The sequence below is a fragment of the Branchiostoma lanceolatum genome, chromosome 17 (assembly GCF_035083965.1).
Source record: "Branchiostoma lanceolatum isolate klBraLanc5 chromosome 17, klBraLanc5.hap2, whole genome shotgun sequence".
In the NCBI taxonomy this organism is placed as follows: Eukaryota; Metazoa; Chordata; class Leptocardii; order Amphioxiformes; family Branchiostomatidae; genus Branchiostoma; species Branchiostoma lanceolatum.
Genome location: NC_089738.1, coordinates 684,662 through 712,102, shown reverse-complemented (window position 1 = coordinate 712,102; position 27,441 = coordinate 684,662). Strand labels below are relative to the sequence as shown.

The window sequence follows — 27,441 nt, the reverse complement described above, 5'->3', positions numbered from 1 at the left end:
CACTCAATTTCATTATACATTTAGATTTTTGTACATGTTTTCATTGTCAGGGGTAGATCATCCCGCCAACAGATGCCTATGTTGGCGGATTGAGCTTGTCGAGATTTTCATTGGCAAATAGATACTCAATAACAGCATTTCTAACTTAGACCAAAACTAGCTTAGATGCACACAAAAATAAACTACCAACTCCTTCACGTTGATGAAGGTTAGACATCCAGGCATAAAATACGCAAAAAATAATTATTAAAGCAACTGGATAAAATTCTGAAACAGTCAAAAACATGACTGTCTCGAGATTTTATCCAGTTGCTTGAGTAACTAATTTTGGCGTACCCACTGCATTGTGGACTCTCTGACTCAACCTGCAAAGACATCTGACCAAACAGGCTCAATAACACACTCGTCCCCACTGACTTTGCCAAGCCTTTTGACAAGGTAGACCACACAACAGAGATGAAGTGCATTCTAAATTTCGGACTGTTTATTAGCTGCCTGGCTCACCAGCTTCATGGCAAATAAGAGACATACAGTCCGTTACAAGAAGAACTTTTTTGATCGGTGAGCCACAACACTTTGTCTCCTTTGAGGGACGATATTATGCCCGATTGTCTTTCTGGCGTTGATTAATAGCACGGCAGAAGACGCGCTCACTAAACAATGTAAATTCGGACCATACGATTAACACAGAACTATATTTCAACATCCAAAGCCTAACCAAACAAGGCAAATGTGTGAACTCTCTGGCCACTCTGAACTGGTTGCAATTGAGCTAGTCCTATGAGAACCTGTCCAGGGCAAAAAGAACGCAGGCAGACAGCGAGCATTCCTAATAGACACTCTCAGAAGAAGAGACGCCAGCAGTACAGCTGAACTGAGATCACTGGCGGAGGACGGAGGATACAGCAGGCAGGCTTCCCGAGCAGACACATAGGCTGATGGCTGATGAGAGTCCTCGAAATCTGAAGACCTGACTATATATCAAACTCTTAAGATACAGCAGGACCAAGACGAATTCAGCCCATAGTCAGCAAAAATCAAATTATGTTTCATCCTGCCCCAAAGAATGCAAAGCAGACACCGATTAGCACAACATATGTATAGCGGTATTAACATATTGTGTTTTGCAAAGATGAAATTGATATTCACTTTCAGAGTTGAATATGAGTTACATAGTCCATCAATCTGTGAGTCGTATAATTGTGGAACGCGCCTATTTCTAAAATGTCATTGATTATCCAAATCATGATCTTATTTGTATATATGTATTTTGTCTTCTACCGTGTCAAGCATAACAAATGTTCAGATAGCTACATGCCAAAACAGCAAGACTCCATCCGTCTTCATGTGAGACTGCTATGTCATTAAAGTCGTTATTTCAAATTTCCCTCAATCGTATTTTTTTGTCAATTTTTTTCGGCATGCACCTGCATTGCATTTCATTGTGGAACGCGACAATGACTATGATACATATATATATGAATCTTTGGGGTGGTCCCTTCAGTTTACTAAGTAACTGATTTCCAAGGAGCCCTTACAAAATCATCATTAGTACACATTAGAATTCTATTGGTATATCTTGCGTCCTGTCTTGGCACAACCGAAGATATCTTCATCCCAAAATCGCAAGGCCCCCTCCACAGTTTTTTTTGGCAAACGGCCCTTTGCACTTCAAACCACGTCTTAAAGATCCAGCGTCCTTCGTTTTGCTGACACCAAACCACATGCAAATTATCATACGGATCCACTTACAACTTGTATTCTGTAGACACCGAAAAAGCACACAAAAATAATACAACCTTCTTGGCGACGATAATAATGTTTCCAAACGGTGAAAATGTCCTTACAGACTATAACAAAATTACATTTGGCCACATGGGTACGATTGTATGTCTGGCATACATCATTTCATACTGTTTTCGGTCCCAAAATTCAAACTGGTGTGTGAGCACCTCGTATCAAAAAGAACACGGCTGAATTTCGGTTTTGGGGTACCGTGAACATATGCATACGGGAACGTACATTGATTTTGGAATCACAACGCTTGTGAATAATTTTTGATGTTTTCAGCAACAACCTCGCCCCCCTCCGTCGTCGTGTGAGACTGCTATGGGATTAAATTATGGGGTTGCCTTAAACATAGGGCATTTTGTCACTATTTTGGTTAAGCACTTGTATGGAATTAGTTGTAGGGTTTGTGCCTATATATATGTATATGCTTCCCATACATTTATTATAAGAGTTTGTGCCTATGCCTCACATATATGTATCATATGGGTTTCTGCATACGGGAGCCAAAAAATCCCTTAATTCGGTACTTTTGGGAAAAAATAAAATTTTGAATCGGGTGATGTCGGGATGTATAGTCAGGAGAAACTTTGATTTAGAACAGTAAATCTTTGCATGGAGAGGGACAGGGAGTGACATTTCTGTATTGCAAAAGTTTGATTTCTACTTTTGTATCCGCAATAATATAATAATAGTAATAATGATTATAATGATGATGATGATGATAAAACAAAATCTATCGTCAAAAGACAGGGGTATCTTTTGCACCCTGCGTGAGCATGTGGCCCTGGGCATCTAGTGATGTGGGATGGTTAGTAGTTATCAAATATTTCAATCCTTAACATGTAAGTTACGATAAACAGTATTATTGAAGGATTGTGAAACGGTAGGCTTACAAAACTCGGAAATACACATCAGTAACGGTAACATTACTTTAGAAGGTGCACCTGTAGATTGGCATTCCATCAACGTACCATTGACGGCTGCTGTCGGAAGGCATTTGGAACTCAATCCCTTCAATGCCCTGTTAATGTCGGGATCTGGACATACAAGAATAGACAAATGCCATTTATATTGGGACCTCAGTCGGACGGAACTCAAAACCCGTTCATTTATTGACGTTCTGAGATGTTAGATCGTTCTGATCCCGTATTTGAATGTTGGGACGGCCTTTCGGGCATCAATTTTTTAGGATGAGGCCAAAACTGTCAAATTGTACGAAACTTCATTACCAAATAAAGGTTGAGACAATGTCTTTTCTCATTCCGCGCGCGGCATGCTCATGGACATCCGGATGCGGAATACGAAAGCAAGATCAAGAATAGTAAGATATTGTGTATGAGTCCAACTTGCTTTAAATAAAATATCGACTTATCCAGCGACGTTATTTTTTGCTGAACTTTAATTCCCCCCTGCTAATTTGACGACTTCCTCCTGAATATTTGCTGTAGGTCAGACTGCATGTGGCTTAGTGACGTGTGGTATCCATTGCAATTCTAGTACGTCCACGATAAAGCACCTTAATCTTCGACCTCATTGGCCTCCATACCTCCCATTAAGCTTTGCATGTGTTAACTCAACGCAATACATTTACAGTTTCCAGTCGCAATGATTATTACAGGAATGAAACATTATAAAAATGCAGATTTTAAAAAGTCTGTTTCATTCTTTGAAACGTCTGTTTCAAAATTTTATCCAGTTGCTTGAGTAATTATTTTTGGCTTGTCTGTTCCATTTGCCTGATGGTGGCGCAAATGCAACAGTGCGCATGATGATTCGAATGTTCGTGTAAATGTATCTTAACTTAGTTTTGATAAATCAATTAGTTCGTTTTCTGCTTGTAAAATATGACAAAGTTTATGTATTTTATATAGTAATAAAATGTAGCGGGGAAATATCACCAGTTCATTCCCGAAAGTACACTAAACAGTGGATCGAAGTATAATGTCCTAACCTTAAGACTACAAGTGATCGGGTGTATTTGCTCACTTAAGCAAAGCTAGATTGTATTTTGAACATCGATTTAGACGACATCCATCGCCACTCGGTTGATAATCTGCCGATATAAATGATACAAAATAAAATTAAAAAGTCTGACTTGATGTAAGAGGAAAGCCAGCTGACTTAAATGTTCTGAAACCAATGGAGGTGGATAGAATATGAACCAAGTCAAGAAGGGATAGCTAGAGCATACCAAGGTGTTAGAATCTGCTAGTGTTAGAATCCCTTTAAAGGCTATCGAGGTAACTCAGAATAGATTTGCATCTGTTCTAATGATTTGGGTCAAACATCAGCGGGAAATACACCAAAACAGGGTATACACGCAGACTGCGTGATGTACACGGGAACAAGCTGCGATTGTTGAGTTACGTGCCTCAAAGCTACCGGGACAGCGGGGATATCGGATATCGCTGCAATGTGAACCTGCCGCATTACAGACCGACTTTCCACATCAAACCTACATGCCTTATACCTGCAGACCATCCAGATCACCACGACGTGCGCCTTCACTAGCAAGTGGCAGTTCATTACAGAATGGACAAAATACCAATGCTTTCAAATTCCGTGGATCCGAAGGGCCCGCGTTCGAACCTCAGTGGTCGACTCGAGCTCGGACATGTTGTAAGGAATTGCATTCGTCATTTCGAAAGGTGACGTAAAGCCGGGGGCCCCGTGTATGAGGGTGCATTGGGCGTAAGCCTCAAGCGTCAAACCTCTGCACGTAAAAGAACCCAACACATTTATCGAGAAGAGTAGGGGTGACCCGGTGTGCTTGGCCAAAAAAAGCGAGCCGTGGCGAAGCCGCATTGCACTACCACTAGCTACTTGAAAAAACATCATGCTTCACCTCAATTGAGGATGCCTGCTTTACCTTTACCTTTCAAACACACTAATAAACTAGCTGGATGAAGAAGAAGTTAGCTTGAAGATGAAGTATATATGGGTTCGGAGGCAGAATTAAGACGTTAATAGACAACATAGTCATACAAATTCAAAATGATTTGAGCCTATTTTTCTTTTTCCACCAACAAGTCTGAACAGCAGAGGACTATAGAATGTAATAAATGTATTCAATGAAAACTGATAGAGTAAAGTAGAACGCAGCACCATCTGGTTACTTCCAATAGCGTAAATCTACGCTATCACGTAAATCTTATCTTTGAAAAAAAGAAGATGGCGTTATAACTTACCTTACATGTATTTTATGAAATCACAACATTAAACTTGCCAATGATTTCTTTCTCATCTTGTGTTTCTGCATGGAATATCATATATGAATTACTAAAATAACAAGGTTATAGTTATCAAATTGGCAGTCCAATAAACAAGCTGCGTTTCAAAACATTCTCTGGGGACAGCGTTTTGCAGCGTCTTCTTGTGATGCTGTTGTTCTAGTTTGTAAAAATGAAGCATGTGTAGCTGTACAACGTGTTCCGCTGCCGACGTATGACTGGACACTGATCGAGCGTTTTAAACAAAAATCAAAGTAAACATGAGCCAAACGTAAGTATATACTACACTATAATTGCGAGTCCCCGGCGAACTAAGTCGTAGTCCTCCTTACTTAACCCTATCACAAAGCACCTCCGTCTTTATATCATTTTCAGTTCAATGTTTGTCTGTAGTTGGCATGTTGTATTCACCCTTCAGGGTATGCGCCCCGTGCCAGGTCGTATGTAAAATCACGTTTAGGATTTCTTTACCTTTTATCTAGATTCATTCCATTGGATACTTCGAAGGGAGATTTTTGATGATATAAAACATCCATTCAAACTTAGGTCATTTACTTTTTTCCTTGATGATAACATTACAGTGCCAAAGACGTCAACCAAAACGCTTACTGAATAACTTTTGCAGATTTTGGTAATACATGTTTTCAGGCTAGGCGTCACTATTTTCCCTTCGATGGAAAAGGGGCTCTTAGGAACTGTTTGTTAAAAGTTTGTTGGCAATGCTGTTTCTGATTTAATGCTCCTGTTCTTACAACCATAACGTTACAAAGCTAGCCACATTGTCCTCAACTATTGTATAAGAGTTCAACTACACGCTGAGTATCGTGTCAACGTTACCTACATCAGACATGTGCAATCAGAAAATTACATACATACCTTCAGCCGTAATCACTCACTAATTTAGTTTGCTTGGTCACGGGCGATTCGCCAGGACACCTTTCCATCGATACCACACGAGGGCTCACAATCAAACGTGGGCAAATGGATTTTTTCTTCAGTACGTCACGATTAATTACAGATCAAGAGCGATTAGCTGCACAACACACAGTAATGATTGAAAACGTGCTTCACCATAAAACGCTAACACTATGTGGGGCTAGTTCAGATCTTGCTTCAACTGTGTCAATAGTAGGGGCCGTTTGTTGCCTTAAAGGAAAGCTACACAAAAAATTGAAAATCCTTCTATGCTATGCTTAATATATTCCAAAGTCAAATTCTTACTTCAAGTTGTTTCACATAAGTCCGTGCTGACGCCTTCTCACCTGATAATTGAATTATATGACGTCAGTGTTTCAAATTTTTCACCTGATGATTGGATTTTAGAACACTGACGTCATATAATACAGTCATCATGTGAAGATTTTGAAACACTGACGTCATATAATTCAATTGTCAGGTGAGAAGGCGTCAGCACGGCATAAGTTGCAAACTGTGGAAAATCCCAGAACTATGACGGACTTATGTGAAACAACTTGAAGTAAGAATTTGACTTTGGAATATATTAAGCATAGCATAGGAGGATTTTCAATTTTTTGTGTAGCTTTCCTTTAATGATGCATGGAAGTTTGTTGATAAATGCACTCACACACGTTCCGATGAGGTTTCAGTGTTTCGTATCGCTTCGTTCTGTTTTGTTTACGCAGTACGTTTCTCTACGAGCTTGGATTTTGGGAAGCTGCGCTGTATGAAACTCTAGTAGATACATGTACATGCGTGGAGATAAAAGTAAGCTCGTCAATAGAACGTCTTGATACGGTGTTTATATTCAGGAGATACCTTCTGCTGGTCACGTCTTATGGCATCATTTCCGTGTCAAAATTACGTACGTAAAAAACGTCACGTTTTGGGGTTTATACGTGACGTATTGGGGGTCAATACGTCACCTATAAAAGGCCTACGTCACGTATGCCGGAACGTACGGATACGTGACATACATATGGTTTTGCAATTTTCGTGTCAAAATTACCTACATAAAAAAAACGTACGTTTTCGCGTCCAAACGTCACGTATAACAGGTCATACGACACATAAGGCATATACGTCACGTACTAAACGTGACATACATACTCGTGGCATTTTTAGATCAAAATATCGTATCTACGAAGACGTAACGTTTTGGGGTTATACGTTACGCACATAAATGGGTTATGTTAACGTACCACGTTAACGTAACGTATGTACGCCCTTCAAGTTATTATAACAAGCAACGTTAACATAACGTTGTCGTAATTATCATAACGCATTGCGTTGACGTAACTTAGTCATTTACGTTATCATAACGCAGAGCGCTAACGTAACGTACACTAGAGTGAACCTCTATAATAGGCGTGTTCTGTTTACGTCATTGGTTTATGTTGTGTATAACGTCTACGATAGACGCGTTCTGGTGACGTCATCAGTTTATGTTATGTACAACGTGTATGATAGACTTGTTCTTGTGACGTCATCAGTCTATATTTTGTAAAAGCCGCAGCACACAATGTATTAGTGTGGGTACAAAGTAGTACGGACACAATTTTTGATGCCTGGCTAGAATATCCTATGTGAGAATTAGCCAGGTTTAAACTGTGCCGTGTGCATTCTGTTCGTGTATATTCGATGTGCGCCATACTACGCGTCAACCCGTTCATTGAGTGGACCCAACAGATCAGCGATGCTCTTTTCGACTGTCCGCATCAAATCGTCGTCCAAATGCCCGAAAGTCGCGTACAGTCTTCCTATCCTCTGCCTCGTCTTCGCTCAGACCTGACCACAAGCCCTTTGCGAAATCCTTCGAGCGGCTCTTGAAATGTAAATCCTCCAGGGAACGACGAACTTTCTCGTCCCGGCGCAGAGAATCGTAGTGGACCTCGGAGCGTGCCGTCCGACCCGACACTTGCCAACGCCATGAGGTCCCTTGTGTCCCTTCACGGGTAGAGAACAAGCACGACAGTACTTGGAACCTGCCATGATCCTAGCGCGATGCCGGAAGCGGAGACCTTGAAGGACGAAGACGAACACGAGCTGGAAAAACTTGAAATTTTAGAGAGAACGGACCGCTGTGGCCGGCACGCGCCCTGTGATCGCCCAGACTGTCGGACGGAAGTGGTCTATGCCAACGGGGGGGAACACGTGCTGACCCGCTCAGGACCCGTATGTCGGGGGCGGAGCTTGACCAGGGAGACGCCATACTACGCGTCAACCGTTCCATATATGGTGATCAGCCATTGCTTGGAATTCAAGGTGGTCGTGAGCTCGCTGCTTGTGTGGATTACCACCCAGCGGGCCGGGTGACAGTTTACAGTTCAACATATATACTTTCTGTAAAGACGCATTGCATTATCAGAATATGAATTTACATGAATGTTATAGCCGACTTGATGGATAAAATACTGGGAAGTATGGTAGAGCATTTTTCATCGATTGTGTAACTATTGTGACATTAGTCCCATTCTCATCCATTTGAAACCTGAAATTGTTTTCTGGCCTTGTTTGGATCTGAAATGTTTAGATTTATGTCGGTTAGGATCACTATGTACTTCTGTGGAATACTGCCACACGGAAATAATGTTTAGGTCTGTCTATTAAAAGCAGTGATGGGCGATGGTTTTAATCCCAAGTATCCGCGAGAACTAACAGATCTGCCCGTACACATCGATTGTACTCGAAGATTCCCTCTTATCAAGGAGGTTTCCTCCTTGCTCTCATGAACTTTCCAAGCCCCTTTGTGTCGATTTTATAGACACTCTGGCAGATCACACAACAAGGTGGTCTTTATACAACCATCAGAGAATCACACCTTTTTGTCTCCAGTTGGCTTATTACAATACAAACTTGCACCTGGTAGGGAGAGCGGGCAAAAAAACCGGGACATTTGATATAAAGGTCACAATCTTCTACTCTCCAAGCAGAGGTTAGTGGGGCAGATCGTAACCTTTTTATCATATGCCCCGTTGTTTTTGTTTGGATGGGGCTAGCGGACACAAAACGGGGCATATATTATGATAAAACGGTGACGAGCTGCCCACAAACCTGTCTGCTCTGTAAGAGAAGCCCGGCCGTCACTCAGAAAAAAAGGATATTTCATTGCCTCCATTGCAGACTCCGTTTTTACTTTTTCAAGTTAAAGCTTTACTATTACATTTTTTTGTTATTGCTGGCCTTCTCGGATCGAGAAAGGCACAACTGCCTCACTCAGAGTGCCAGCCCTTTTTAGCTTTCCACGTCCGCTCGCCACCCGCTACCTGACTAAAAAAAAGAGCTGACACTCAGGCTAGAAAGGCATATCTATATATAGGAAGCACATGTTAGTGGCTCCAAGTAGATGTTTGGGCTCCAAGCAGACCCTATCTCCATAGCCGACCCCCTTCATACAGCTGACTCTATTTGGCCAATTTCTACTATTTTCCCAGCGACCCGCAGAGATGGCCTCCGTTGCAGGCTCTGAAGCGGCTTTTTGGGGGGCTAAATAATACACTTTCTGCAGCCACCCCGTAACTATCAGCCATCCTGTAACTATCAGCCGCCTGATAGTTACAGGATGGCTGATAGTTACGGGGTGTATTATTTAGCCCCCCAAAAAGCCGCTTCAGAGCATGGCTGATAGTTACGGGGTGTATTATTTAGCCCCCCAAAAAGCCGCTTCAGAGCCTGCAACGGAGGCTACCGCAGAGACTGGTAGAGAAACTTCTATCGTGAGAACATACTACTCTGCAAACAGAGGCTGGCGGAGAGTTTGTGACCTTTTTATCAAATGCCCCGTTTTTTTGCCCGCTCTCCCCACCAGGTGCAAGTTTGTGATATTTACTGGAGACAAAGAGGTGTGGCTCTCTGATGCTTTATAACAGGAAGATTGTATAAAGACCACCATGTTGTGTGGTCTGTCAGAGTGTCTAGCCGATCGATGGAAATATGTGGACGATTTAACACTTGGAGAAAACAGAAATGTGCGCAAACAGTCATACCTTCAGGATCAAGTGGATTCACTTGAAGTATGGTCCAACACTGCGCAACTTTAAAACCCTTAGAAATGTATGGTGCTGACTGTATGTTTTATGAAGAGCCCAGCTACCCCTCCACCCATAACTCTCGGGGGCAAACCCCCTCTGGCAGTGATCGTTGCTAAAGTGTTGTTTGACAAACAAGTCTGCGAGTCTACCAAGAAGGCCAGAAACGTATGTTTATGCTCCGGAGACTTAAGACGTTCGGTCTTTCGACGGTAGATTTGGTGACCGTGTACCGCGGCTATATTAGACCTATCCTGGAATACTGTGTACCCGTCTATTAGCCTCTACCAGTCTCCGCGGGTCGCTGGGAAAATAGTAGAAATTGGCCAAATAGAGTCAACTCACGGACTCCCTTCATACAGTAACTGTATGAAGGGAGTCCGCTATCATGGAGAGAGTGTCCAATAGGCGACCCTAGACTGCGCCTGCAAACGTTACCCTCCATGGCCAAAGTCCCCCGGCAAATGTTCTCCCTTTGGCCGGCGTAGTTAGTCCGGTAGAGACTACCCGTCTATCACCACAGCCGGCCTCACAAACAAACAGTCAATAACTTTTGAAAATGTTCAAAGACGCGCATGCCGAATCATTCTAGGCCGCCACTACCATGACAACGCCACATCTCTAAAACAATGCGGGCTCGAAACTTTGAAGGTGCTGCCAGCATGGAAACATCAGAGAGAACTGTACACCTTTTGCCCCCAACCGGTCTAGCGTCACATGGACGTAACCTCAGAAACTAAAAAACTCTGTCTCTGCCTACTACTCGCACCAGTAGGTTTAGTAACAGCCGAGTTCCATCACTCCTTAGGATATTTAATGAAACAAAATGACACTGCTGCCTTAGTCTCTACCAGACCAACTACTTGGCACTTATTAGATAGTGATTACTGGACATCAAAGAACCTACCGACATATCACAGGCCCTAAACGGGCGAAATGTGATCTTCACTGTGGACTGACTCTACTGGCTAATTACATGTATTCCTCTTTCTGCCGAATTCTACGATTCATACGCCCGTAAGAGGGCCTGGTGGAGGCTACTGCTGCCTAACCATCTTATGTTATAATTAATGGACTTAATGCTGCACATGTACATGTGTTTATTCGCTTTTAGACGAAATAATATTTTAAAACGACAATGTTGACAGATCCGATTTTATGACAATATTAAAGTGCAATGAGTCCAATAGTGCAATAGTTTGTGATTAAATGTGATTCGCCTTGGTATGTCACAATAGACGCAATTCAGTGTACAAATGTAGTACTGCAAGTTCTGTTGATTGATAAAACTGTTGAGCTTCAATGTATAGCGGAGTACCCCTGGCATACTATTCACTCTATTTGCCGATTTCTACTTTTTTCCTAACGACCTCGCGGAGCCTAGTAGAGGCTAGTGTCCGTTAGTCCTCGCGAATACTTGAATCCGCGTTATAAAAGTAGTCTCTACCAGACTAACCGCGTCGGCTATAGAGATAACATTTGCCGGGGGACTTTGGCCATGGATAACATATCCATCCGCTATATTGGACCTTATCTCCTAGCCTCTACCAGGCTCCGTCCTATCGTACTTTGGGAAAATAGTAGAAATCAGCCGAGGTACTCAGCTATACAGGGTAGTCCGCTATACATTGAAGCTCCATTTAATTTATCGTCCATCGATAATGGAGCTTCACTGTATAGCGGACTACCCTGTATAGCTGAGTACCTTGGCTGATTTTACTATTTTCCCAACGATAGGACGGAGCGAGCCTGGTAGAGGCTCCTTATCTCCGTAGCCGACTCCCTTCATATAATTGACTCTATTTGGCCAATTTCTAATCTTTTCCCAGCGACCCGCAGAGGCTCGTAGAGCCTATCATAAAAGTGCAGGGGAGTTGATACCGCCGCCTGTCACAAGCAAAAACATTACTTCCGTGTACGTGTGCCAGCATTTATTAGCCTGGTCCCAGTCTCTAGGGGCCGGCTTTAATAGTGGTGCTTCACCGGGCCCAGCCAGTTTCTGATGGCCTTTCTACCTCTGGCTGCCACTCTACTTCCGCTACACCTTACTTCCGCTGCCACCCTACTTTGCCGCCGACCCAACTAATTAATCCAAGGCCGTAAACAACACCCCGAGCGGGCTAAGCTGTCTGGGCGGGCGGGGTCACTCACAGTGCCGTAGAAATATCGGGGAGCCACCGAGCATTTATAGATCAGCAGAGACTGTACCCGTATACAAAACTCCCTATCCTGGGATACCAGGCACCGCATATCATTCCACAGAGGTTACATAGTGATCCCTCCATATGTCCCATATCCTACATAAATCTAAATATTCGAGATGCTGATCCAAACAAGGCCAGACAACAGTTTCAGGATTCAAATAGATGAGAATGGGACGAACTTGCATCTGGTGGGGAGAGCGGGCAAAAAAACGGGGCATTTGAGAAAAGATCATAAAGAGGTCACAATCTCCCCCACCAACTTTTGCTTGGAGATTAGTAAAAGACAGTCAAAGAGGCCCGGCCGTCACTCAGAAAAATATATTTCATAGCCTTCATTGCAGACTCCTTCCGGCTTTTTTTTTATGTTATAGCTTTATCATTACATTTTGTTTTCTTATTGTTGGCCTTCCGGTCCTAATCGCGGCCAGCAATAAGAAGAAAAAATGTAATAGTAAAACTTGAAAAAGAAATAGCCGGAAGGATTCTTCAATTGAGGCTAAATCTTTCACCCAGTATCGATCTCCTTGGAGCTCTCTGCATCTGCTTGGATCCCAACTATCTGCTTGAATCCCAAACATCTGCTTGGAGCCCAAACATCTGCTTGGAGCCCAAACATCTGCTTGGAGCCCAAACATCTGCTTGGAAAATGTTATTTTCTAGATCATAGATGTGCCATAATCTCCAAGCAGATCTATAGGTTGCGAAGACCGTATCAAACTGGAAGAAGTATGTTTTGCAACCTAAAAGATATGCGATAACTCAAACCGGGCGGAGTATTTCTATTCTATTCAATATTGAAATAAAGGTGTCGCGTCCCCTCCTCGCGTGAGGTAATGTTAACAGCCGTACGAATGTCCGGGTTACTAATCTTTTTATGACCAATTTCTAGAGCAAGCCCAGTCATCCGCGCACGTCCCAGTGGGAGGTTCGCGCCTTGGTTGAGCCAAGGAGGTTTTATGGTTGAGCCTTGTAAATGTTCTCACGATAGAAGTTTCTCTACCAGTCTCTGCGGTAGCCTCCGTTGCAGGCTCTGAAGCGGCTTTTTGGGGGGCTAAATAATACACCCCGTAACTATCAGCCATGCTCTGAAGCGGCTTTTTGGGGGGCTAAATAATACACCCCGTAACTATCAGCCATCCTGTAACTATCAGGCGGCTGATAGTTACAGGATGGCTGATAGTTACGGGGTGGCTGCAGAAAGTGTATTATTTAGCCCCCCAAAAAGCCGCTTCAGAGCCTGCAACGGAGGCCATCTCTGCGGGTCGCTGGGAAAATAGTAGAAATTGGCCAAATAGAGTCAGCTGTATGAAGGGGGCCGGCTATGGAGATAGGGTCTGCTTGGAGCCCAAACATCTACTTGGAGCCACTAACATGTGCTTCCTATATATAGATATGCCTTTCTAGCCTGAGTGTCAGCTCTTTTTTTTAGTCAGGTAGCGGGTGGCGAGCGGACGTGGAAAGCTAAAAAGGGCTGGCACTCTGAGTGAGGCAGTTGTGCCTTTCTCGATCCGAGAAGGCCAGCAATAACAAAAAAATGTAATAGTAAAGCTTTAACTTGAAAAAGTAAAAACGGAGTCTGCAATGGAGGCAATGAAATATCCTTTTTTTCTGAGTGACGGCCGGGCTTCTCTTACAGAGCAGACAGGTTTGTGGGCAGCTCGTCACCGTTTTATCATAATATATGCCCCGTTTTGTGTCCGCTAGCCCCATCCAAACAAAAACAACGGGGCATATGATAAAAAGGTTACGATCTGCCCCACTAACCTCTGCTTGGAGAGTAGAAGATTGTGACCTTTATATCAAATGTCCCGGTTTTTTTGCCCGCTCTCCCTACCAGGTGCAAGTTTGTATTGTAATAAGCCAACTGGAGACAAAAAGGTGTGATTCTCTGATGGTTGTATAAAGACCACCTTGTTGTGTGATCTGCCAGAGTGTCTATAAAATCTACTCTCCAAGCAGAGCTAGGGTTTCGGCTGGTTTTTAACGTGTTTTTAGGCGTTTTTGTCGGGCCTTCTACTTTGTCATCGTTTTTGTTGTGCTGCAAACCACAACAAAAACGATGACAAAGTAGAAGGCCCGACAAAAACGCCTAAAAACACGTTAAAAACCAGCCGAAACCCTAGCTCTGCTTGGAGAGTATATAAAATCGACACAAAGGGGCTTGGAAAGTTCATGAGAGCAAGGAGGAAACCTCCTTGATAAGAGGGAATCTTCGAGTACAATCGATGTGTACGGGCAGATCTGTTAGTTCTCGCGGATACTTGGGATTAAAACCATCGCCCATCACTGCTTTTAATAGACAGACCTAAACATTATTTCCGTGTGGCAGTATTCCACAGAAGTACATAGTGATCCTAACCCACATAAATCTAAACATTTCAGATCCAAACAAGGCCAGAAAACAATTTCAGGTTTCAAATGGATGAGAATGGGACTAATGTCACAATAGTTACACAATCGATGAAAAATGCTCTACCATACTTCCCAGTATTTTATCCATCAAGTCGGCTATAACATTCATGTAAATTCATATTCTGATAATGCAATGCGTCTTTACAGAAAGTATGTTGAACTGTAAACTGTCACCCGGCCCGCTGGGTGGTAATCCACACAAGCAGCGAGCTCACGACCACCTTGAATTCCAAGCAATGGCTGATCACCATATATGGAACGGTTGACGCGTAGTATGGCGTCTCCCTGGTCAAGCTCCGCCCCCGACATACGGGTCCTGAGCGGGTCAGCACGTGTTCCCCCCCGTCGGCATAGACCACTTCCGTCCGACAGTCTGGGCGATCACAGGGCGCGTGCCGGCCACAGCGGTCCGTTCTCTCTAAAATTTCAAGTTTTTCCAGCTCGTGTTCGTCTTCGTCCTTCAAGGTCTCCGCTTCCGGCATCGCGCTAGGATCATGGCAGGTTCCAAGTACTGTCGTGCTTGTTCTCTACCCGTGAAGGGACACAAGGGACCTCATGGCGTTGGCAAGTGTCGGGTCGGACGGCACGCTCCGAGGTCCACTACGATTCTCTGCGCCGGGACGAGAAAGTTCGTCGTTCCCTGGAGGATTTACATTTCAAGAGCCGCTCGAAGGATTTCGCAAAGGGCTTGTGGTCAGGTCTGAGCGAAGACGAGGCAGAGGATAGGAAGACTGTACGCGACTTTCGGGCATTTGGACGACGATTTGATGCGGACAGTCGAAAAGAGCATCGCTGATCTGTTGGGTCCACTCAATGAACGGGTTGACGCGTAGTATGGCGCACATCGAATATACACGAACAGAATGCACACGGCACAGTTTAAACCTGGCTAATTCTCACATAGGATATTCTAGCCAGGCATCAAAAATTGTGTCCGTACTACTTTGTACCAACACTAATACATTGTGTGCTGCGGCTTTTACAAAATATAGACTGATGACGTCACAAGAACAAGTCTATCATACACGTTGTACATAACATAAACTGATGACGTCACCAGAACGCGTCTATCGTAGACGTTATACACAACATAAACCAATGACGTAAACAGAACACGCCTATTATAGAGGTTCACTCTAGTGTACGTTACGTTAGCGCTCTGCGTTATGATAACGTAAATGACTAAGTTACGTCAACGTAATGCGTTATGATAACTACGATAACGTTATGTTAACGTTGCTTGTTATAATAACTTGAAGGGCGTACATACGTTACGTTAACGTGGTACGTTAACATAACCCATTTATGTGCGTAACGTATAACCCCAAAACGTTACGTCTTCGTAGATATGATATTTTGATCTAAAAATGCCACGAGTATGTATGTCACGTTTAGTACGTGACGTATATGCCTTATGTGTCGTATGACCTGTTATACGTGACGTTTGGACGCGAAAACGTACGTTTTTTTATGTAGGTAATTTTGACACGAAAATTGCAAAACCATATGTATGTCACGTATCCGTACGTTCCGGCATACGTGACGTAGGCCTTTCATAGGTGACGTATTGACCCCCAATACGTCACGTATAAACCCCAAAACGTGACGTTTTTTACGTACGTAATTTTGACACGGAAATGATGCCATACACGTCTTGCCGAAGACTAGAAAGGTAACGAGTACAGTTCTGATGCTGAGCTTTTGTGACAAGGTGAGTTAAGTAGACAGGCGTGGAGGTCCAATGCTGCTTTCTGGCGGCACAGAGTCTGCATGAATGATGTAAACTGACTGGGTCACAACATGACGCAGGAATAGGATATAAGGTCGACACCAACACGGCATTCTAAAAAGGGATTGCGAATGCATTTCTTTTATTGTATGGCTGCAAGTACGCATGTAACATATGATTTAAAAAAAATATCATCGGTAACCCCATTCTTGGTTTGGCATTAAAAAAAAATGGGTTACCCGAACGACCTTAGCAAAACGTTAACCTGCTGACCTTTTTTGGTATGGCTGACATGGCAAGGAACATGACATTTTCAATCTGACATCCGCCTGATTCAAAACCGGCTTTATGCATTTTTTTACTGTTAACAGATGAGGGCTTTAAAGAGTCAATGTAAAAATGTGTAGTAAACATTTTACTACTTTGCTCACTTTATCAATATACTTGTCCTGGTAAAATGTATGTCTGAACTATTACAATCCTGAGTGCTTTATGTATTTCAGTTTTACATTGCTAAAATGCATTTGTTGTATCACTTCAGCCGAAATCTGAAAAAAAATCGTTTTTGAGGACTGAAGCCGGAAACACAACATTTTTTTTAGGTCTTTGCAGTTTGGCAGGTAGTTGTCTGATAGATAATATCCAAGACCTTTTTTTATTAGTTCCATTAATCTAAGACAAATATGTAGCTTGCATTGTATTTGCAATTATTTTCGAAATATAGATGAATACATATCGTTGCTGGATAGCAAATAAAAACAATTAGAAGGGGGATTCAATTACATTTCACGACCTTATTGAAATATATAAATTCAAGTGCTGTTTCATCTTTTGTTTCTGGCTTTCTTTTCTCCGTCGCATTTTTTTCTTTTGTCGTCTTGATCAAGCCATTTTTCAGGTTAAACTATTTTCTGAACTCGGTATGGACTCCACCAATGTCAAAACAGCGTCCTTTGTGTAGTCGTTCATCTGCTTATGGTTAGGGAATGTTTAGATTTAAAAAAAATGCACAGTTTATATTTGCAAGTGTTTTCAATGGCCCTGGTTATCTCTCCAGTATCTATTCTGTGACTCAACAGTTGCAGCAGACATTTACCTACGACCATTTTTGGTGATTTATAGCATGTTATTTCTGGAAATAAATAGCAAAGTGTGCAGAATCTTAATGTCACTTTTTGTATGCAGATATAGTATCGGATACGTTCTTTCAAACTAAATAAGACAGATTATATGGAAAATAGCTGCCGGTTTAGCTTAGACAACCAGGAATGACATTTTGTCCGTGTCCATCAATATAACTAAGTTGATAAAAGTATATTACTAGTGTTCCAACTCGCTTTGTTTTCTCCGGAACGTTATTTTATATATTTACGTGATTACAAGTCTGGCAAACGTTTAAGCTATAACAAAAAGAGTAAAATATAATGATAATATCTGCAGTAATATTTGTATAAGAAACATGTACAGAGCATTCTGCCTGTATTCTTTTCTTTTGGGATTTTGAAACTGTGACAGATTCTTTTGCAGGTGCACCAGGAATAATTAGTTTTTTGCACACCTACTCTTTGTACCTCCAGTACATGTTATTGCATAGTTCGTTTTATTACACCGGATATTTTAAACTATTCGCCCCTTTCCGTCACCAGAAGGGCTCATTCTATAGTTTGAAGCTTGCACATTTCTGCGGTCCAGACGACATTCATCAACACCGTTACCACACGGCGCCTTACCATCTACAGAAACCGTTCATCATCTCTATTTGGACAACAGGTATCAGCTTCTCCACGTAAGAACCAGTCAAATTTTTCAAAACCAGAGATTCATTGAATGTCACGATGTCTGATATCTTGCCCTTTAACCAGTAGCGTTCTGGTATTGGTCTTTTTTCCTACTTTATCCGCTGCGGTGTTCATCTCGTGTGGTTTTTCGCTGCAAATGTAACAATTTCTATACCGCAGCAAAATGCATTTTGATGAAATTTCATACCAAAAAGGACAGAATGTTAATATCACATCCAGTCCACGACAGCCTAACTGCATGGCTTTCTTCTGCTATTGATTTGCTATTTTTCGTATGAAAACAAATAGAACCGAAACGGCTATGACCAAAACCGTACCAAAACAAATAGAACCGAAATGGTTATGACCAAAACATTATTTTCGGTTTCAATATTTCCGCCATTCTACTTTGCTGAATTACAATTCCACTGCGTTGAATATGCCGCACACTTAATGGGTAGCATCACTGTGATAGAGAAAATGCATTAAATTCCTTGTCAGTTTCTGGTGAAGGTGTGGCAATGGTGATACAACTGGATGATGAATGAATGGGTCTGGTTTTTACCAGACTATCCCTAGTTAGCACGCGCACACCATGTCCCGAGATGTTCGAGATTCAATTATTCAATCGTATGCAATGTTTGTGCAATGATGGTGCTGCGGCGGACAAGAAGCGTAAATGGCACGATTTGTTCAGGAAACAAATGATGATTGAGCTGCCATTTTGTCTCAACCGAGCCTTTTCTCCGTGAATCTCCCTCACCGAGTGCCTATTACTTATTGATCGTGTCTTGTAGACGCCGTTAACGGGCAGTGCTTTAAAGACGGCAGTGCCTTAAAACTGAAGATGGAGGTTTCCGTCAGGCCTCTCGTCTCAGCACGATTAATAAAACACACCGGTTACTTTATGGGCCAGCTGAAAGTCTACAGTAAATACAAATTTTATAGGTCTGACAATAAGACCACTACCATGAAAAAAGGTTTTTGTACATTTGCACAGGTCTCAATGGTGTTCGATGAATGAACGTTTACCGACCGGCATTCGGCAGGGACCCTATAACTGCCCCACCTGGATGTGATGAGCACGCGGTACCCTGTCGGACTCCACAGAGCAACTGACGGGTACCTGCCGGAGACCGACCAATGAAGATTTTACAAAAATGCCACCGAGTACCTGCCGGGGCACCCCGGGACCCCTGCAGGGCAGCGTGAAGGAAACTTTTAATTGTGACCACGACAGCCGGTGCCCCCCAGACGTCAGAGCCCGGCCGGGGCTACATCCCCGACGGGCACCGGTGTAATTGTGACCTAAGCATAAAAGGGCCGGGTTTAGCCGGCGATGTTCCTGTCCTTTCCGAGATGACAGGAAACTTTAACCGAGCTTTGAAGTCACGCTTTATCATGGTGTCGCTGAGCACAAGGCCAGGTCGTTCAAATTAATGTCCATAGGTGTCAATACACGCACGTGTGTGCTCATATGTGTGTATGTTTATGTGTGTGTGTATGTTTGTTTGTTCGCTTGCATGAGTTAGTATTTTTGCAATTAATTGAAGAATATCCACCACCCTCAGCTGTGCTTGGTGAATGAGTCATTTTCCAAACGACACAGGACTGGTGCTGCAGCATGTGTTTTATCCCCCTGCATGTCTGTTCATTTTATTGGACACATGCGGTCATAAACCTTCGGTAAACTTATTGTGATACACTACAATAGCTGAATTTCCATTTACGAAGTGGCAGACAAACGTATGAAATAGATAGCTGTGTCCATGTGAAATATGCCATTATGAGGTTTTACCACCGCTGCTGGAATCATAGAAGTTTGTACATTATGTTTGACTGCTGTAATTTCAATTTTTAACAGTTTTAGAGTAAGGTCTTGTTACATATATAGGTAGCCGATGGCTATAACCAAGAAACAAACATTAAGAAGAGGGCCGCAAATTAAAGAAATTTTGAAACCAGGATCGACTACTGTATTACCTCGCTCGTAAGGAACTAGTGTTTGTTATAGAATCGAAAATTTATATTGCTTTAATGATATCGTTTTAAATGTTTATGTACATGACTAATTTATAGCAGACCACTCTTCCGAGTACAACAGCCGAGAGGTTTTTAGATTTGTTTTCCTTGGAAGTGTCGTTCCTGATACCACGGCACCAAGCAGATGGCAGCACTCGCTGCCTTAGCATTTTAAGAGTTAACAACTGTATGTAGAACATCAGTACATGTCTAAAAATGCGCCTGCTTCAGGCACTTAGGTATTCACGTGAAAAATGGACCATAACAGAAGTCAGATTAGCTTCTCCTGTTAGTTTTCGTATGTTACATGTATTGAAGTCATACTATGTAGAAAAACATTGCAGCATTTTCTCATAGATTATGCAAAGTTAGTCCTTATTTGTTTGACTTGCATCTAATTTGGAACATTTTAACCAAAGCTACCTGCATACCGAACATCATGGAAATCCGTCGTCTCTTGCCTCGGATAAGATCTTTGAACGATTTCAACAAAAACGATCCTGCAATTCAAGAGTAAGCTGCTGGGGAGCATTAACATACACAACTTCTTTTAGATATAAAGCGCTATCTGCCATTCAAAATCAAGACCAAATCATAACTAAGATATAAGGCACACACACCGGAAGTTCAGCAGCAGAAACCAAGGCCTTTCCAAGGTAATAGGGCTCATTTAATCAACATTGATCTTTTGCCCAAGACCTATCCACCTACCAAATACCGTTTTAATCCATCCACTGTTTCTATGGTATTTATACTTAGTGTCGAAATCTGTGGAAACACAAACATGTAGACGGACAGACAGACAGACAGACACAAACACATACCGAAAACAATAATTTCGAGACCTTATGCTTCCACGAAATATTGAGATCAATCTTATGCAAATGCCTACGATTATTGCAAAATAATGCATGGTAATGTTTCAATTTTAAAGTATGACATATACGTTTTTCCCACTTATGGTCTTTTAAAATGTCCTTATCAAATATGCAAATTATGGTCTACTAATGTTCTACCTGCCATAAATTACACACATAAAAGTCTTTTTTTGCCCCTAACGGATTTTTGTAACTGCAGGAGCCGGTTTGGTTTCAGACTGTGCAGGAGAATAACTCAAGAACGGGTTGACTGATCGCCATGATTTTTTTATATTAATACTTCAAATGGTGCTTTGCTAATTAAAAGGAAATTGTTATTTAATTTGCATAATGAATGAGAAACTTATATAATTACAAACTAGTAGATGATGGCTTTTTCATAGTTGTGACATTTTCAAGTTACTTGAAGGTTAACACCAAAAATTTACACACACACACACACACACACACACACACTACTGTTCTCTTGTTTCCAGCCATCTGCAACGATGATACTATTTAGAATGTAGATAAGGGAGCTACTCATGACCTACACCATCCCATCCCCCAGCCGACTCGCGCCGACCATCGTTGCACGGGCCTGGCATGGAAAATGTAGAAAGGATATGGTTTTATTTTCTTTTGTGCAGGGCATACGTACAAACAAACAACACCTGCAGTTGTTTGTTTGCAGTTGCCATCTAGGAGCTACATACAGTTCCGGTGGGTAACTGTCAATATATTGTCAAGCCCTTGAATTTAGGGACGGCAATCCCAGCCGATCCTCAACCACGAAATAGTGAATTAACACTGTCCAACCGGTTTACGGTGCCGCCGTCAGACTGAGACCAGTACAGAGAGCCCAGTCGTTTATGAAATTGCACCAGCAAATAAGATCACGACCCTGATTCATGGCAGCTTTGGAATGGGATCTGAGTGGTTCGGTAACACCCAGCGGCGTCTTTGCCTTACCCTGGTCATGCATTTTGCTCTCAAATTGCAATTTGCACCAATGCCTTTAGAACGTACAAAACTATATTTCATATGGCCCTGTGTGTTTGTTTCAGCATATTTCTGGTTAACGTGTTTTTGAAAAAAAGAAAAGTGAAAATTGCTAGCGATATTAACTATAACCATCAGGAAAAATGTTATGTTACAATATTTTTCTGTTGCAATAAGCAATATCATCAACAATATCATCAATAGCGCCTGTTCTGCCGCAGTGTTTGTGCCAGCTGTGTGTAAAGGGTGTAACGAAGTTGAGGGCACAAGGTGTAACCTCTCAGTAGTACGTGCAGGATAGTGGTCTACTCAATAAGACGTTGTCAAGAGACAAGACGTCTAGAAATATTGGCATGGTAACAGAAACAGCAGCAGTTTGACTGTGTTGTACACAACACTTGAGCTAACCCTTTAAGGCGCCCCCTTTGCACATTAAGATGGTTGCGAAACGAATGCACTGCTACACTGAATCACTCCGTTGTGCTGTCTAGGAATTTTCAGTCTAATAATTTCCATGGTCGGTAAAATATTCCAGCAGAGCTCTTCCCAATACTTATCAGCGATAGTCTTTGTGTTTAACAGCACATATGCTTCACAATTACAAATTAACGTTATAATTGTACCGGACCGTTATCGTGACGAGACTTGTAAGTGGTTGCCGCACTGTTCATGGCTGCATCGATATTAACTGCCTTAATTAAAACATTCCATTGACCGAGTTCCGTAAACGATGTGGCAATAAAACTGAATCCCTAAAGCGTTAAATCAGCAGTTAGCCATTGTCCAAACTCGTGCCTCTGCCATGGGTATATCCTGATATTACTGTTCGCACGGTGTCCATTAACACAATCTATAAAGAACACTACAACTGTAACTTCGGTGAACTTAAAGCCCTGAGCTGTCATTGGGAATAGTCAAGTACTGTCTGGATCCTGATTCCTGAATATAAAGACGTCCTAAAAATATCACAGGCTTTTTGCTGCATATGTAAATCACTGAAACCAATTTTAAGTATTTAATCCAGCCTTCTTGATTGATTGGCTCTTCATGAGTTTTGACATCTGCTGATGCTATGGTTACCAAGATGCCTGTAAACATAACCACATACCTCTGCTAACTGGAGAGTAGATGTTCAAAAACAAGCAGTCCTCACTCCGAGTCTGCACGTATGTCTGCATGGTGAGGATGTCCTGCCGGGTCCAGGCGGGCATGTTGGTGCTGGTGGTCCGGACAGGCTGCATGCACGCCGCACCGAACGCTGTGTAGTTCTGAGTTCCGCTCCATTTTGGGTCTTGGACAGAAACCATTCTGAAACGGGAATCCCCGAGCGGTGCCTCCGCATAGCGAATGCCGAGGTACTGGTCAACAGAAACCAAGTCATTGTCCCCCTTGTTCAGCGTGATACGTTTTCCCATCATCATAGCACCGGACTTCAGCTTGACGGTGGGGTTTTGTGCCGTAACGAAAGTAAAACAAAGAAAGAAGCACAGACGAAGGTGGTATGAGTCAACGTACCCCATCATGTATGCAGCGGACAGGAAAATAGAGGATACTTGTCGGCGCGAACGAGACGGCAGAACGTCGTTAAGACTGTCTGAGCAGCATCGGTACTTCAGTACGGGGAAAGTCCTGCTATTACCTGGTGCAGATGGATGCTGCACGCCGGGTAACTCCAGCTGCCTCAGTCCCCAGATCGGCTGCGGGAGGCGGCAGGCTCTCGTTGGTTACCCAGCAGCTCCTTCGCACGATCCTCGCGATTCTCCTGTTGAAAGCGCGAACGCGTCCCGCTGAAGCTGTGGGTACTTAACGGCGAGCCGCGTTCATAGTGCTCTTTGTGCCCTCGCGCCCATAGAATTAGCATACAACAAACGTTGAATGATAACATGCATCCGGCGTCCGCCCAATATATATGATCATTTTATGTTGATGAAGGGGGGAACCCGCAGGGATTTAACCAATCACATACTCGTACATCTGTTGCGTAAAATGAATACGCAGCCATTTTCTTCTCCCGGCACCGCCCTCATAGATGGACAATGTGTTTCTACGCGGGTGGCGCGGACTGGATGGGGAGGTTCTCGTTTTGATGATCACAAACTAACTATCGCAACATCGACGTCGACACGGCAGCAGAATGATTAGATGACTTGTTATCATAATGGGGCAATTCAGACTTCCAGTTGACTGGCGGGCGGTGGCAGCTGGCGTTACGGGAACCTAAGCATTCTTTTTACCGTGTGTTGTCGTTAGCTATGTTTGGGCGATATGGACATATCCTGTGCGTACAGACTACCATTGAAAATAATATTCAGCACAGACAAAGGAGGGAAAAAGCTCTTAACACGGACCTATTTCCTGAATTTCACCACATTTCCGTATAAAGATAAGGATATTCTATGCAAATCATTTTCCTTTAAAAAACGCTGGACGCCGTGACCCGAGATCATCGAGGAATCGATAAAGTTACCCGACACAAAACGCCGGAATTGTCTCGTTTAAATTAATTCTTGTGTCGATGTCTACGCCCGAGAGTAGAGGGCGCTAGCTTTGGCTATCTGTGCTTGCAATGCGGGGATTGTTTATCCAACTGAAGGCTAAATTGGAGGTTGGTAAGAGGCGTCGTTGCGTTAGCAGTCATCCCGAAACTATTCAGGATCTATTGTTGGCTGTGTCAAGGTAGTTATTCAGAGGAATTTTGACGCATTTTAAGGTATCAGCAGGAGGCGAAGGAGAAAAAGGCGCAGGAACGATTCAATCAATATAAGACCTCAGGGCAGCCAGTCTGCACCAAAAATCTATAATCTTACCAAAGCTTGTGCCGCGGAGATACCTGTTCACATACCGGTGATTGATTTCGTCCATTTGCATTGCAAGGGAGAGGAGGTACACAGCAGTAGCATTGACGTCCAATATCTAAAAGCATCGAACAACGGTCGCTGTCTGCCAAATTTCTAATGTGATCATCTTTAATATTAGACATAACCTCATCATACCAAGCGTAAGCTGGTGATAGTCTGGGTGTATCCCTTATGTTTCACGCTTTAGTACAGTTAACTTAGTCTATTTATAGAATGGATTACAGTTTACAGAATGCCTCTACATCCAGTTTTCGCCAATTATGAAGGAATAGAGTTTAGAACTGGATGAATTTGGTAACATATAAAATATCCTCATTATGTTCCTCCATTACCGAAGTCATAATTGATTTATCATATTTGAATAAAAGTAAATAATATCTAAAATCTATGCATGACGATTGTAGTCCTCCTGTTTTTAATAAAAAAAGTCGAAATGATAATGGAATGAACGAATCACGGGTTCGACAATTCAGCGAGTATTCTAATTAAAGTAGCATTACATCAATAAATATCTAAGCAATAAGAACTCTATAGAAAGTATGAAGTGGAAAAGACAAAATTTCAAAACATTACTCGAAAATCGAAATTCGCCATATCCACACGGTACTCAGTACAAAATTTCATGTCGTCTTTTACATTTTGTCACATTAAACCAAAAATTGTAATTCCAGGTGAAATGATCAGACGTTATCTTAAAAGGACCTGAATCAAAACAACGATGTGCATGAGTGCATATCCCGAGCTGGCCAACATTGCATTTTCATTTGTTTTATTCATACAGGGAAAATACACTCAGGCAAGCCTGTTTTTCAGGTACCCCTGGTTTCACATATAAAAACACAAAGTACGACTTATTACACAATAACAATATTAACCAATCATAAAGCCACGTTACATACAGTACAGATATCACTTGCCGCCGGTAGTGCCATTCTTAAAGGTCTTGCATAATTATTAAGTGCAGTTCGCTGTTCCGATGAGAGGGTGTTCCATAACTGAGCCCCATAATGTTGTAGACTGCTGCGGCATGATGTTACTCTAGCTGATGGACAGTGAAGTAGGTGGGGGTCGTAGTCCCGAATCCATTTGGCCTCTGTGCGTGTTTGGGCTCTTAACACTCCCCTTTTTCGTAGTCGATCAGTGGTCGGTACCGAATTTCAAGTTATTGTCATTTAAATCATGGAAAACGTGCAAAAGTAACATATTGTTTTGATGAAAACGGTTATAAAGTAAGACAGAAGTTCTTAGGAAACGATCCTCCAAGTCCAAGTTATTAGTGTGTGTTGTGAGCTGGGGTGTTCGATATCCTCTTTAACTACCGACATGCCAAATTTCAGAGAGATCCATCAACATGATCTTGATTTATAGGTTCGAAGACCAAGATCCAGACAAAACAACTTTTTCAGCGGTTGGAAGTCCCCTCTTTACAAAGAAAGCTACTGTAGCTATAGCATGTGCTCGTTGATTAATTAAATGGTGCCTAATTTGCATGGTTTGAATCTAATAATGTTTAACTTTGCGTATCTTCCAGCTGACGCAGGAATGAAATTGCTATCATTTACCACTACGGAAGTCTTTTCTTATCAATCACGCAAATTAGCTCTTGATTTGCACAAATGATATCTAACGATATTCATCTCAATCTCAGTTACAGGCTCAGTTGTAGCCCCGGGTACTCAAGTCCTCTTTTCCCAGACTCGACTCGAGCAACCTCGAGACCATTTGTTTCCTGCTCTTTCTGCGTAATTTTCGGTATCTATTTCATAATTTTGTGCACTCTGTGGTGCAAGTTGGTCATGGCTCAAAGCGAGACTATCATTCGGTCGTCACATCGCCGGCGAAGCTATGCATTCCAAGACACTTCACGACCCAACAGACCACACAGAGTCGGACGGCTGAGTGTACGCCGAATGTGCTTAGTAATGCATGTCTAAAGCAAGCCATATATACGCTTGGAGTCCCTAATTGGACGCAGTCATCATACTGGTACCAGATCAGATGGTGTAAAGTCGCTGGACAAAGGACGTTCAAGCAACAAGTAACCCAACATCTGCTCGGAGAAAACCTAATTAAGTCACAAAAGCCAATGATGTTAATGACCTGTTCCGCAATGCCATGAATATCGGGGTGTTTCAGAAACATTACATGACCTATAAAAACTGCTACGGTGTAAAAAAAGACAACATCGTGCGTCATCTCGCGCATACTAGCAGACGACATGAGCGAATGTAGCAAAGGGATCGTGAGTTACAGCTGCACAGACATGGCCAACTACAGTACTCCTGTGGGGGTCACTGACCTCCTTCATGGAGTAATAACTAGTCCTGCATCAGACATTCTGGAAGGGGGCAAGAGAGACGCATAGATGCATATTTCCATTCTACCTACCCAACGTAAGTTCAAATCATTCAGTCCTAAAAAACTGACAGTCTAGGAAATACATTTAGAAATCACGCGGGAACAACTCATCAAATTTTCATTTAGTTGGCCTCATCAAATAGATGAAAACAAACCTTTTTCTATCCCAAAATCGAATTTCACATCGTCTTTGTGTGGCTCGTTAAAGAATATGA

The 27,441-nt window shown here is 42.5% G+C and overlaps 1 protein-coding gene across 3 annotated transcripts in view; it reads right to left on the bottom strand.

The window, feature by feature from the left end:
• Window positions 1–24,039, bottom strand: part of LOC136422944 (neuroligin-4, X-linked-like) — a 66,405-nt gene extending 42,366 nt beyond the window's left edge. Inside the window, exon 1 of one of the 3 annotated variants that reach the window (XM_066410874.1) lies at window positions 23,119–24,039. In XM_066410874.1, coding sequence (XP_066266971.1) covers window positions 23,119–23,533 — 415 coding nt within the window. In that variant the 5' untranslated portion in view covers window positions 23,534–24,039. The remainder of the gene's footprint in view (window positions 1–23,118) is intronic. The other 2 variants (XM_066410877.1, XM_066410875.1) reach the window with 2 other exon arrangements.
• Window positions 24,040–27,441: the final 3,402 nt, after the last annotated feature.